Source organism: Nycticebus coucang, chromosome 4 (genome assembly GCF_027406575.1).
Source record: "Nycticebus coucang isolate mNycCou1 chromosome 4, mNycCou1.pri, whole genome shotgun sequence".
NCBI classification, from domain to species: Eukaryota; Metazoa; Chordata; class Mammalia; order Primates; family Lorisidae; genus Nycticebus; species Nycticebus coucang.
This window is the reverse complement of record NC_069783.1, coordinates 10,353,989-10,367,408: the sequence shown is the minus strand read 5'-3', so window position 1 is coordinate 10,367,408 and position 13,420 is coordinate 10,353,989. Positions and strand designations below refer to the sequence as shown.

At 44.0% G+C, this 13,420-nt stretch overlaps 1 protein-coding gene across 11 annotated transcripts in view; it reads right to left on the bottom strand.

Annotated features, from left to right (window-relative positions):
- Positions 1-846: 846 nt before the first annotated feature.
- The window catches only part of LPIN1 (lipin 1), a 143,676-nt gene continuing 131,102 nt past the window's right edge, over positions 847-13,420 (bottom strand). For all 11 annotated transcript variants that reach the window (XM_053587294.1, XM_053587293.1, XM_053587297.1 and 8 more), the window contains 3 exons: positions 10,283-10,397; positions 9,361-9,464; positions 847-6,382 (listed from right to left, as the gene is read on the bottom strand). In XM_053587294.1, the coding sequence (XP_053443269.1) occupies positions 6,223-6,382; positions 9,361-9,464; positions 10,283-10,397 (379 nt within the window). In that variant the 3' untranslated portion in view covers positions 847-6,222. The remainder of the gene's footprint in view (positions 6,383-9,360; positions 9,465-10,282; positions 10,398-13,420) is intronic.

Sequence of the window (13,420 nt, the reverse complement as noted above, 5' to 3'; positions counted from 1 at the left end):
AGGCCAGGTCTTCCTCACAGACCCCTGCAAGCTCCTTTCTTTGTGTCCCTTCTCATGCTAAATGACTATGTGATGTCCAAACCCAAGTGTCATGGCACTTCACAAAGAGAAAACCAGGACAATGGACTACATGGGCCCTGGCTAAACTCAAAAGTCCAAGTCAATGCCACATTTGTCCCGCTGGACAATTGAATGAGGGACCCCAACTTTGGTCTAAAACATTTGTAACACTCCATGAGCAGTTAGTGTAAATGTCATTATGGAATAAGAACTTTTTTGCTCCTATATTTCGTAGAAGTCAGTGTTAATGATGATGTAAATGGTGGTCCGTTGTGTTCAAAAGAATCAAGTTGACAAATGAAAAACATGAATACATCTACTATAACCTCAAACCCAACATCATTCCAGTAGCTCTGATACATCGACATTTTCTTTACCACACACCATTAATGTTAACATGAATTCCGTTAGCACTATAGTTTTATCTGCACTTAATTTTAAATGCATTTTGGTTCTATACTTGTATAAGAGCAATTGTTTAATGTTTGTACATATTTAAATGAAATAATATAAAAATAATTTAGTCCAACTCTAACATTTTGAAGATGACTCCCTATATTATTTAAATTTGAGGGAAAATGCTGTCTAGCATTTGTCCATTTTACACATCCTCGCTGATGCTAAGAAATTCCTATATTTAGGCATCATAAACTGATTTCTGTGGAAGGCACAGATCCAAGACATCTTCCTGTACCTCCTCCTCTTTTGTGTGCAGCGCGAATGCACGGACACAAACCTGGGTCCACAACTAGGTCTCTTTCAGTGAATGAGAGGTCAACTGCGTCGCTTGATCAACAAGTGCTGTTTATTTTTTAGGGTCTCCCTGAAACATGAACCCAGAAGACAAAGAACAAAAGCAAAACTATTGAGCCACTCCGGAAGGGAAAATGTGAAGTTCCCAAATGAACATGTTACTTGAAAATATAAACCGTTTCTCCTTAGCTTGGCTCCGTCAGCTATCTCGGAAAAGGATGTTTTTACAATCAGAGCAGAAATATGACTGTGGGCTCCTGCATTTACATTTCTTTGTTGCAAAATGAATGCGACTTGTTCGGATTCCAGCAGAGGAGAAAGCAGCAGCAGTAGTGGTTACTTTCCAAAGTGAAACTTAAAACCACAATCTCCGGTGCACAAAAGGCAGAGTGAGTCACAGGAAGAGGCCACTTGCTTGCAAAACTCATTAAAAGCAATGCAGAGCTGAATGGACTTCCTGCACCAATGAAAAGAGGCTGGCATCAGAACAGGCACCTCCAGGCTCCAACGGTTTGGGGGAGGAAGGGAGCCATTAGAAATCTGGGCACAACCCAGGGCTGCTCCTTCAGACACACACCACCTCCTCCCCGCAACGCACACCCCAGACCTGAGGCCTGGAAGCCCCTCCTCACCCGGAGGGCTCACATCTGAGATCCCTGGGAAGGTGGCTCAGGCTGGCAGCTGTGAATTAAAAGATCAGGACGACACCACGTGACTCAAGTGAGCACCTATATTGGGCTTCCAGGCTCCTTTTCAGGAGTGTATCTGAGGCAAGAGGATCTTTCCAGGGGCTTTCCTACTGTGGCAGGTCTGGGTGGGCGTTAAGGCAGCTGGCACTGGCTCGCCCTGCCAGGTGAAAGTCCAAGGTGCCCTGTTACAGCAACACAAAAGAAACCACCCAGAAGCAGCGTGGGGGCTTCTGCTCAATCATCTTAAAACATGCTTTTCGGACTGGAGCTGGCACCAGAATCCAGATTGGTGGGCCCATGCCCACAGTGTAACTCAGAGATCTAGGGTGAGATCTGTTTCTATCCAGCCCCCCTGGTGCCGCAGCTTCAGGCTGGGAGGCTGCAGTTTGAGAACCACAGACTGAAATGGATTTTAGATCTGAACAGCCATGCGCTGCACCCTCCTCCAGGCCAGTTAGTAGGTCTGAGCTCAGGCTGTGCCAATGGGAAGCACTTTGGTATACAAACAGTCCCCTTGGAGGAACTCCTCCTTGTCCCCACAAGTCCAGTCCAGAACCTGGCTGGTCTCCTGGTGCAGCAAGGCTGGGAGAGGGCCCTTGTCACAGTAGAGACTTTTTTTAAAAGGCCTTGCTGCCAAACCCAAACCTCTTGTGCCCCCAGGTGGCCATTTGGGCCTGCAGACTTCCAGGGTCAGCTTCTGTCTGCTCAGATGCTGGTGTCTGCCCAGTACCAAGCCCCCCTGCCTGGCCCGCCACAGAAGTGACGCTGATCACCACCTTTGATGCAGCAGGAGTTGAAAGAGGGGGTTGGAAACAGAAAGAAGCAGCTGGCATTTTAACCACCTTCTCTTGGATTAAGGCGGAGATGGGGCACAGAGAGGCCCCCCTGGGGTCTGCACCAGCGTCTGCCCTTACAGAGCAGCTGGTTAGCACTCCTGCAAGGATGAAGAAACATACCCTGTTTCCCCGAAAATAAGACTTATTTTAAGGTGTGCTCCCAAAGATGTGCTAGGTCTTATTTTCAGGGGACGTCTTATCTTTCCTGTAAGTAGGTCTTATTTTCGGGAAAACAGGGTAGATCCTGGCAGCTTGTTTTTCAACTTTTTAGAACGGGCCCTACTTATCTTCCCTCCCCAACAGTTCTCCTGTTCCAGGATTGAATCACACTAGGACTGCACACATCTCTTTTTCCAGGAAAAGGTGCTTAGAGGCCCAAAGCTGATGGTCCACAGCCCCATTATCAACCTTCCACAGCCTCTGAAGCTAGGGTGCTGGTGTGTCAAGAGTTTGCAAGCCAAGCTCTAAAACATTTTAAATATTCAGGTGATGACGGTGGGACACTGAGGAAATCCAAGCTACCAGCTTAGCTCCCCAGCACACATCTGAGATTTGCACACAGAGCACGTGGGAGTCCACAGGCCGCAGACAACAGTCCAGACAAATTTTTATTTTACAAATTGAAAAAGCCTACACGCTGAAGTCAGGGTTGGAACAAGTCGACAGAATGAGAGAGTGTGTTTTGTTTTCTCAAGATGCACAGGTATTCACTGCACAGAGCCCTGGAGGTGAACTGTTGGGATCTGGGCTTCGTGAGGAGTTCAGTCGAGTATCTAGGGCAGTTGTGTGTTGAGCATTTAGGGACCAGGATTCCTCCCTTTGTTCCAGAAACACTTAGGCTGACACAGGTGAAACAGCCATGTAGATGACCCACAAAATCAACAGCAATTATGACAATTTTCAGTTTATATAAACTAGTAGAAGATTTTTGGTTGAATCGCTAAAAAAAAAAAAAAAAAAAGAAAAAATCTGGGGTGTACCACGGAGAAGTCAAGAGTCCAAAAAATGAGGATGGCAGATGTGAGGCAAGAAATCGTCAACACCGATTCTGGGCCAGGCCCTGGGAGGTACTCCTTGAGCTTCTGATTAAAGCTTCCCACCCCAAAGCCTCCGGCCAGGTCAGGGAGGAGCCCTGAGCAGCCTCCTCTTTCTCCATTCTTCTATCCCCACCCAGTGCATAGAGAGGGTGGGACTTCACCCACTTAAATCTAAAACATCAGAAAAGATGTTTATTCTAAATAGCGAACAGTTTTATAGCCTTGACGATTTTGAGTAGAGCATAAAGTAATGTTTGGTAACATACACTAGAAAATCAGCAATTTAATAACTTATCAAAAACTATTTAAAATTCACGCAACTGATTTTCATCAACGTCTTTCATGGGTCTCATTTATTAGAGTGTTTTCGAGCTTTGCATCTGATACACCGCCATAAAATAGTACAGTGATGTTCTTTTAGCATTGCACCAGCATGTCCAAATACAGATCAAATGTTGCAGATAAAATATACTTAGAGTGGCCGTCCAAACCTAAAACTGAAAAGGGGATTCTCTTTGAAAGTGTAATCATTTCTCTCCAATGGACCAAGTATGTATATATATTTTTTGTATGCCAAGAATATATATTTTTCTTTATCAGATATGATGAACATTCAATGACTTGTCACTGTGGTGTGATTCATTTCCAAAAGGCAACCTTGAAATATGTGGTCCAAATACAAGCATTCTAGAAGGTGACCTCCGCATCACTGGGTGTCAGTTATGTACACACAGATAAACCAACTCACACACAAAGGCCTCCCATATACAAATCTCATTTCCAGGAGCCCCAAGGCAGGTGTTAGGACTATACCCTCTCCAGGGCTCACCCTGAACTTGACACCAATCTGAGGGTACCACTTTCTGGGAGGCATGCCTCTAATTCAAGGTGCAGTGATATGGATACATCAAATTTAGGGGTCCAGAGGGGCATGCTCTGAAAGCTCCACCTGGAGAGTGTACTGCAGAGGGTCACCCCCAAAAAAGGCGAATTGCATGAAGGATGTGCCAACCACATGACAGCCAAAGTTCCTCCCGGGTGCAGGGAAGCAACCGCCTGAACCTTTGCAGACCCATGAGCTTATCCTTAGTTCACTTCACAATAGTTAAGTCGCTCAAAAATACCCTCGTGAAAGGAAGAATTAAAGTAGCCTCTTCGCGATTCTAGTAAACAAGCCCAGAGGAGTTGGGTGAGGCAGGGCTATTTTTAATTATTTTTACGACCTCTGAAAGGGAGTCTGCACATGCGTGTCTATGGTTCCATGTAAATCTGCCATCGACACACACGTGTTTGCCAACATGAACCGTTTGACAAAGACGTCGAAGCTGACAGGGCCTGCCAACTACATGAAGGCCGCGACTCTGTGGATTCTCTTTCACAGAAAGAGTGAAGTCTCATTCAACTGTTCTATTTTCTGCCTCCTATGACTCTTAACAATGAAATTTAAATAGGAAAGTGTTCCAATCATCGGAGCAAAACGCAATTTAAAAAAATAATACTTCAAAAAGTAAAGTAAAATCTTTTAACAAAGTAATCTTTTTTTTTTTTTACTTTTCAAATTGTTTTCAACCGCAAGCCAATTTAATAAACAGGTAAAATAATCACCTTCTATTGCCTTAAAGAACGTCCACTCAAATTCCTACTTTTTCACTTGCCCTGAATTTGAGTGGAAAGAGCTAAAATAAATTACTTATAAATGCCAAAAGAGGGCCAGCCTATACACAGAGGACGGCTCTTTGGATAGGTTAACTAGATATAATCCCTTTTAAAATGTTAGTGACAGCTGACAAGAAAAAAATATGACTAAAGTATGTATAATAGTAACCTAATCAGAGTAAATAAATAATATCTACAAAGAATAAATTTAACTTCTTGAAAATATCTTCTTAAAACTAACAAGTTTCTTTTGAGACCTCCCAATAAAAGTCAACATCATTATCATTTGGAATAAGCACATTCAAGTCCACATCATCTGCACCACCTTGCTGGATAAAAGGAAGCTGACTGAGTGTTCAGCTGATCCAAAATACTGCCTTCATAATATTCAACTATCCTTTTAGTTTAAGGCATTGCAAAAGTTATCAAGAGCTAGTTACAGTGCATTTTAAATAAAATGTCTGCCACAGATGCATTAAGGCATAAATGTTCCAGCCTTGAGCCGCGAAAAATGGGGAAAAGATGCCACTTAAATAGGCTGCCTTTAACCAAAGGAATTAAAGAACTTGTCACCTAAAAACAAGACTCATTTGCAAATACTGCAAGGGAACATCGTAAGCCCAAGGCCAAGACCAGGACCAAGGCCCAGACCCAGTGAGGTTTGGATCCCCTTCAGAAACCTCAGATTGAGATCACATGACTCTTCACAGCCCTCCCCACTGTGTGCAGAAGGTGCCACAAACATTGCTACAAGGAAATGTACCCCCTACTCTGCCAAGAACTGTGCACATCTGGAGACCCTCAACTGATGCTGTCACCAGTGGCGACGGCCCTCAGACAGCCACCTTCCACTTGGGTTTCACAGGCTCGTATTGCACGGGAACCAGTAACTAATTGCTGGGGCTGGCTGGGAATGCAGCATTGTACAATAATGTGCGAAGCTGCAAATGAGGAATGCTTCCCACAGCATGAATGCACCTGACCCCCCCGGCTGTGAAGTATGCCCTCCAGAGTTCCCTCAGAAACATCACTCCCCGGTTGGGGCAGTGGAGAGACGCGCCTCCATTCTCTGTGCTCTGAAGCAAACGACCGCACATCATGCCCCCAAGCTGCAGCCACGCGGTGCCCAGAACCTATCCTTTAATGGGTGACGCCCAGCTCTGCACTGCTGCCGGAGGCTGCTTGGTACGTTTATGCTGAGGCAGAATGCATGTCTTGATTTTCAAAAGGTGGTGGTGGCTCTCTCCAAAAGGTGAAATTACTGAAAGTGTCTGAACAGGGGAAGTCTGAAGAATGGCTTCTTTTCAGCAATGGAAAAACGTGGTCAACCACTTCACAGAGTCTCACGTACCTGCAAGGGAGACGGATATTGTCATTACCACCCAACACCAGCGAGGCACCCAGGGTGTGCTGTAAGGCTGGGGGAGAAAAATATCTGTGGCCACAGGGGGAAGACCACCTACTTAACACAACTGAAGTGATTCTAGAATAATGTTTTATTAATTAATTGGAAATCAAAGCCAAGATGTTAGATATTATTTCATAGTGTCTGTGACAGGTACTATAAAAAGAGGATGCGAAGGAGAATCTGAGAGGGCTACGTGGACAGGACTTCCCCTGCAGGACAGGAGCAGGGGGCAGAGCACAGCAGAGGACAGGAAGAAGTCAGCATGGCCCAGGGACAGCCACCTGCTGCAGGGGTCACATACAGGGGGGTTCCAGGAGGGAAAGAATGGCAGACAGGGTATATCTTTGGAAGCCCAGACAGGGATCACCTCACTGTACACTGAAAAACACTGGGTCCTGCGGTTTAGGAGACACAGATTTGACCTTCAGCTTTGCCATTTAATAAGTAAGCTGTGTGATCTTGGGCAAAGGACTTACCATCTCTAAGCCACAATTTCCTCCACTGTAAAGGAGGAAAATAAAAACTGTGCCACAGTGTTAATACAAGAAGTGAATAAAACAATGTATACTGAATCCTCAATAAATGTATTTGACTACAAATTATTAACATGTCCCAGGGGGAAAAGCTCTGGTTGAGAGCTACATGAGGGTCGAGAGACCTGAAATCCACTCCTGCCTTACTTGCTAGGCAATCTTAGGCAAGTGTCTTGCCCCGTCTGAGCCTCAGGCCCTTCATTTTTATGGTGTGTGGAGTTGGATTAGAGCAGGATTTCTAATGATCCCTCCAACATTCTCTCATTCTATTACCTGTGCACTCCCCCGAAGACGTTAGATATTATTTCATAGTGTCTGTGACAGGTACTCCGAAAAGCAAGTTGCTATATTGAATATGCATGCTCAGACCTCCTGGTCCCTCCAAATAGCGATCCTGATACACCCAGCCTTCTCTAGATGCCTCCTTGACACTCACTGGGTCCCTTTCTAATTGCAATTTGTTCAGAACCAAAAGGGGCTTTTCAAAACCCAAAGTCCAGGAATTAGCATGTTCCAAGGCATAAAATAACTTATTTAAATAAGGATGAGTGTGTATTTAATAAAGGACCTCCAAAGGACTGATGAAAAACTGCGTGCTTGCACAAAATGGGAAAAATGTCTTTCAATATAAGAATTATGTCTTCCCTGGGGATTAAAATAAACAGACAAATTTTTAAAATACATCACAGCTTTAAGGCCTATTTGTCTGTGGTCCGTGGCTGTGGTAGGAGGCCCCTCCCAACAGGCAGCAGCTCCCTGCCAGGCTGTGGTGGGTGCTAGAATCAAACCCGCCCTCACGTGCCCTGAACGGCCAGCAGGGCTCCATCTTCTGAGCCCCCCTCAGTGTGGGCAGAGCTCTGGCACTAACACTCACAAACTGAGCTTCTTACCCAGCATGGCCCCTCCATGTAAAGACATTTCAGATGACTGTCTCAGGGTCTGAGTACCTATCTAGCTTAGAAACTGCTGTACCAAGTTCAATGCCAGAAAAATGTGTGCTTCCCAGGGAGCAGAGTTACTCTCTCCCACCAGGAATAAATTCATCCCCAGTCCAGGTGTTAGATGACAACATTCCTTGGCAATGAACAAACATGCACCCAGTTGCCCTGTAACCCCACAGTCTCAGCAAACACAAGGACTTCCAAGGCCTCTTAGGCAAACCCTCCTGGACGCCCTCTTTCCACAGAGTCATGGCAAAACCTGCCGCTTTGCCACATTGGGGCAGTGTCCTATTGGCTGAAGATCTTTTTTGATCCTAAAATGAAAGGCCCTAGATGTTCTTCAGACTCAGCACAGCCTTCTGCGTGGGAAGACCCTGCGTGGAAATGGGGGAGAAGGCAGAGGGGAAGGAAAGGGTCGGGAAAGGGGCCAAGTCCTGCTGCTCTTCCGCCAGTGGGAGGCCGTGGCCTGACGCTACCTCCCTTCTGCAGGATGTTAGGCACTCCCATCTCTGTCCACACACCCGGAGGACCACCTGGTCACTGGTGTGTCTGTGGGGTTAGGAGGCTTGCAGGGCAGTCCAGGGCTCCCATAAGCCCAGAACTAGCCCATTCATGCTAGCTCAGAACCTACGTGTTATAACCATCATCTTGAAAGTCTGCCCGGAGGGAACATAAATCCCTCATCTATCTAAAACCACAGGAGGTGATTGGAGGGGCCAAAGATCTAAGCACCCCCAGTCTAGCCCCTTAAGGTGAAGCAGGCCCTGCAGGCTCCCTGGGGTCATTCAGGCCAGAAGCTCTTTCTAGGTCTTCACAGACCGAAACAAAAGAGTCACAGCCTCTGACGTGGTCCCAGTGTGGGCCGAGCCCCCCGACACATGGAATAAGGACATGCGCTGCACACTAGGAAGCTGGGAACCCAAAGTCACACTCTACAGCAAACCAGGACGCCTCGTGAAAAACAGTAATCCAATCTAGCCCACTGACTCGGGAACACTGGGCTTTGACCAAAAAAAAAAAAAAAAGAGGGGAACTCTTAACAATTACGCAGCAATGTTTCTGGTGAGAAACATTTGGTATGTGAAGAGATATAGAGTTTCTCTTATTTAAATATAACTTCACATATTTTAATTTGGTTACATTTCTAATTCACATTCTAGGCTTTCAAACCTAACTTGGCACGTCCAAACCGCTAGTCTTCAAATTCATTCCATTCCATTCTGCAGCAGGATCTAACCGCTCGTTTAAATTCTTAAACCCAGAGGGAATATGATTTAATTCCAATTTGCTAAAAATTAAGTTTTGGACAAAGTACAAGGAGTTAAAATATACTTTTCCTTATAGGAATTAAAGATTAAAATATAAGCAGCAAAGAGGGAGAAAAAAAGTATACTGTCAACTGTAAAGCATCACTTCAAGGTCATCACAAAATGTGCACAATACTCACGATGAGATGTTGGTCTTTGCATGTTCCTGAACCAGCTCCCCCTTAGGGTTGACGGTAAATATTCTATTCAAAGACACTCCCACTTGCTTGTATGAATACACGTCCTATATTTGGTAAAGATGATTTAAGGTTTTCATTAGCAAAAAAAGAGTTCATCATAAAAGAAGATGATATTTCTGATTTGATGTATTAATATTATCAAATTTTCATTAACCAGAGCTACATCTCAGAGCACTAGAGTAAAAAAAGAATTTCCTTGATGGGAACCTATTCAATTAGTTTTCCTCTCTGGGCCCAATTCCCTCTTCTGTTCAGAGATTGAGTAAAGGAACAGACAACCTACCGTGTCCCCTGCAATTCTAATATTCCTTCAGGTTGCTCTCTGCCCCATTTTCCCAAGTCATGAAAATCCATCAAGACGTTCAAAAGTAGGAAGATTTTTCTGATTCAGCAGTTAGTACCCAACCATATTCTCTGGAATACTGAACTTTCCCGTAAATCTGGGCAGAGTGTGCAAAATCTCAAAGCTTTTCTCTGGGCCTCAGAGACAATACTGTACTCATTGTATTCCTAAAACTTGAGAAGCTAAACTAGCTGTTGTGGTGAGGGCTGGCTTTGCGGTTCCCTTCTGGTAGAAAGGATCTAATCCTATTAAATGTTCTTATTTTACTAATTTAAAAAGTAATTTGGAATTTAGTTTCTTGTCCCACATTTCAAGCTTCTACCCACTAGCCAACCTTCAAAGGACATCAGAGACCATAAAATAATTTTTAATCTCCCTGCCTTTAGCTGAGAGCAAGTGGCTATTTACTTGGCTATTTGCTACTGGACAAGACTCTGGCTTTATATGTAGTTCTAGGCCAGGCCTTTCAGAACAGGCAGTAAATTTCCCAAGTTCTTACATATTCAATCCACTACTTACCGCTGGTCGGTTTCCAAAAGCAGCATAAAAGGGTTCTGTATTTGGGAAAAACAGGTTTTTGATGTCTGTCAAACACTGGACTTTAAACTTTTCCGGTTTCTTTTCAATCACTTCTCTGTAAAACAAACAAATAAAGCATCAATTAGTACAAAAGGATAAGCTGCCCTAGCATCAGGCTATTCTTAACCTTCAAAGCTGCAAGGACGCTAAGAACACTTTTACATCTTCAAAAGTTAAATATGGTTAAGTCAGTTAAGCCATCCCAGAAAGGCACTTAGACACAAAGCAAATTTGTACTTTCAGGTTTCCCCACCAAAGAAAAAAACACTAATCTTTTCCCCCAGAGTCCTGCCAGTCCTTTATAGAACAAAGAATAAAAAAGAGCACAGAAAAAGCAGGTGCCTCCCTAAACTCACTGCATGAGGCTTCCCCAACTGCAAACACAGAACCTAAGGAAGAAAAGTATGAGCCAAGACTGGGCCAGTCCCATCTGTGACTGTAAGTGCAAAAAGCCTAAGTATATGCATATATGCAAACTGTAGCAATGTAGACCGGGGTTTATTCCAGGATGGCCAAGGTGGTGCTGGCACCACGGCACCTGTGGCCAGTGAAGCTCCCCATGTCGTGCGGGCACTGTACAACACAGGTCCTGGCAGAGACCCAATGGCCCCGGACAGAAGGCCAGGAATTCAGGCACACATATTCACCCTCAGCATACCTTTCCCAACCCCGTTGGAGGCGGAAATCGCCCTTGGGTCACTGGCTCCTGATGCAGAATTTGAAAAAAGAATTAAAAAGGATTAGGAGGGGGAAAAAAAGGTCATTATTCACAAAAAAAAAAAAAAAAACTATCTACATTTTTAAAAGGAACCTGCAGATTCAGCAGCTAGGGCACCCACCACATACACCAGGGCTGGCGGGTTCAAACCCAGCCCAGGCCTACTAAACAACAATGACAACTGCAACGAAAAAATAGCTGGGCGTTGTGGCGGGCACCTATAGTCCCAGCTGCTTGGGAGGCTTAGGCAGGAGAATCACTTAAGCCCAGGAGTTTAAGGTTGCTATGAACTGTGATGCCACAGCACTCTACCGAGGGTGACACAGTGAAACTGTCTCAAAAAAAAAAAAGGCAATGCATACACACACACACACACACAAAAAAAAAAAAAATCCAGGTACAAAAATCAGTTGCATTTTCATTACATTTCATTGATCTGCAATGTTAATCTAACTCACAACAGATTTTTTTATGTTTTTATGAAACTTGATTCTAGCCAGGATACTTCTGATGGGAAGGTAAGGACCCCCTCAGCTCTGGGAGCTGAGACACCACAGTGCTGGTCAATTGGTCTAGCCCTTTGCCAGTGGAGCAAAACAGAGAGCCCAAAAACACAACCTCACACTTGATTTATGACTATAATATTGTCTCAAAGCAGCAAGGAAAGGTCAATCTTTTCAGTAAATGATGCTAAGACAAATAAATATCTATATAGGAAAAACAGAATTAATTTAATCCCCTATTTCACTCTACCTAAATAAGTCAATTCCGGGTGTATTACAGACCTAAATGTGAATGGCAACACCTTCAGACAAAAGATAGGAAACTACCTTTATGCCCACAAGTCAGGGACGATTTTTTAATGCTCCAAAAGCACAAACTACAGAGGAAATGATATGTTCACCTACATAAAACTAATTTTACGGTCATCAAAAGTTATAAGCTTAGAAAAGATACTTATAGCATTTGTAACAAAGGCTAAATATATACAACATATAACACACGTTTCCAAATCAAAAAGAAAATGGGCAGAAAGACTTGACAAGGCAATTCACAGAAAACAAAACCCAAATGGCCAATAAGCAGATGAAAAGAGACATTTCACACCAGACAGTAAAACATCTAAGAGTGACAACACATTGGCAAGAGAGTAGACTAAATAGAGCTCTTATAAACTGCTGCTGGGTATGCAAATTAGTTCGATGACTCTGGAAAACAGTCTGGAATGACCCAATAAAGCTGAGTATGTGCTATGCTGTATGGCCCAGCAATTCCGCTCCTAAGCATAGACCTTAGACGTTACAGCAACTACTGCACATGAAACCCCAGCTAACACACACACAAGAAATGCTGCTCTTATAGCAGCATTTATAGCAAAACACTATAAATGACACAAGTATCCATTGCCAATAGAATGGATAAATAAACTTTGGTGGAATCAAATGACCAGACATTACACAGAAGCAAAGATGACAGAGTTAACAGCTACACTCAACTATCTTGGGAGCATTAAGAGTGGGCAGAAAAAGCACCAGAAGAATACAAGATCCCATCCGTGCAAAGTTCACATATGTGCACCATTAAACATATTGGTTAAGACTGAAAATATGTGTGATGAAATTATTAAGAAAAGTAAGGAATTTGGAGACTGCGTTTACTCCCGGGTATGGGGCTGAGATGTGATGGTGAGCCTGTGTACTCTAATAGGCTGCCAGACACCCTGGTCTCACTATTACATTATTCTTCATACCTGCAGGGATTTTATAAATACTCTTTTGTACCTACTCAAAAGTCTCATTTAGGTGGTGATGATGATGATGATGATGAAGCACCAAACTGAGTGTCAGACCCAAGGGTGGTCCTGGCTCTGCAATGCCTTCGGGAGATTCCAGAGTCCTCATTAACATTAACTGAGGGTCTTCCTTTCTATTAATACATCTCAGTTCCTTATAGATACAGGAGGGACTGAATGATTGTGGCTCAAACTTCAATCCACTGAGGGAAATCACCCCAATTCAACTTATAGCTTCAATCCCACATGCACAGACATTGTGGAGGACGCCCAATGCATGCATATGTGGGTAAATGGCACCTCCTTGGCCCAATGCCATCCGGTGCTCTGATTCCCCGTTGGGAAGTGTGGGTCCTGGGGAGTAAGGAGTGAGGGCTACTGACGATTGCTGTGGTATACACTGCTCCTTGACGATCTGAATTTGCAAAATAGTCACTGGTCACTCAGTTTGCTCTAGAGATAATTTTACTCTAGCAAACAAGTGTCACTGCCCAAGACTCATAGCAGCTCAGAAACTGCAAAGAAAAAAGCAAAGTAACCTATAGAATAGAGTCTCCTTTCCCAAAGC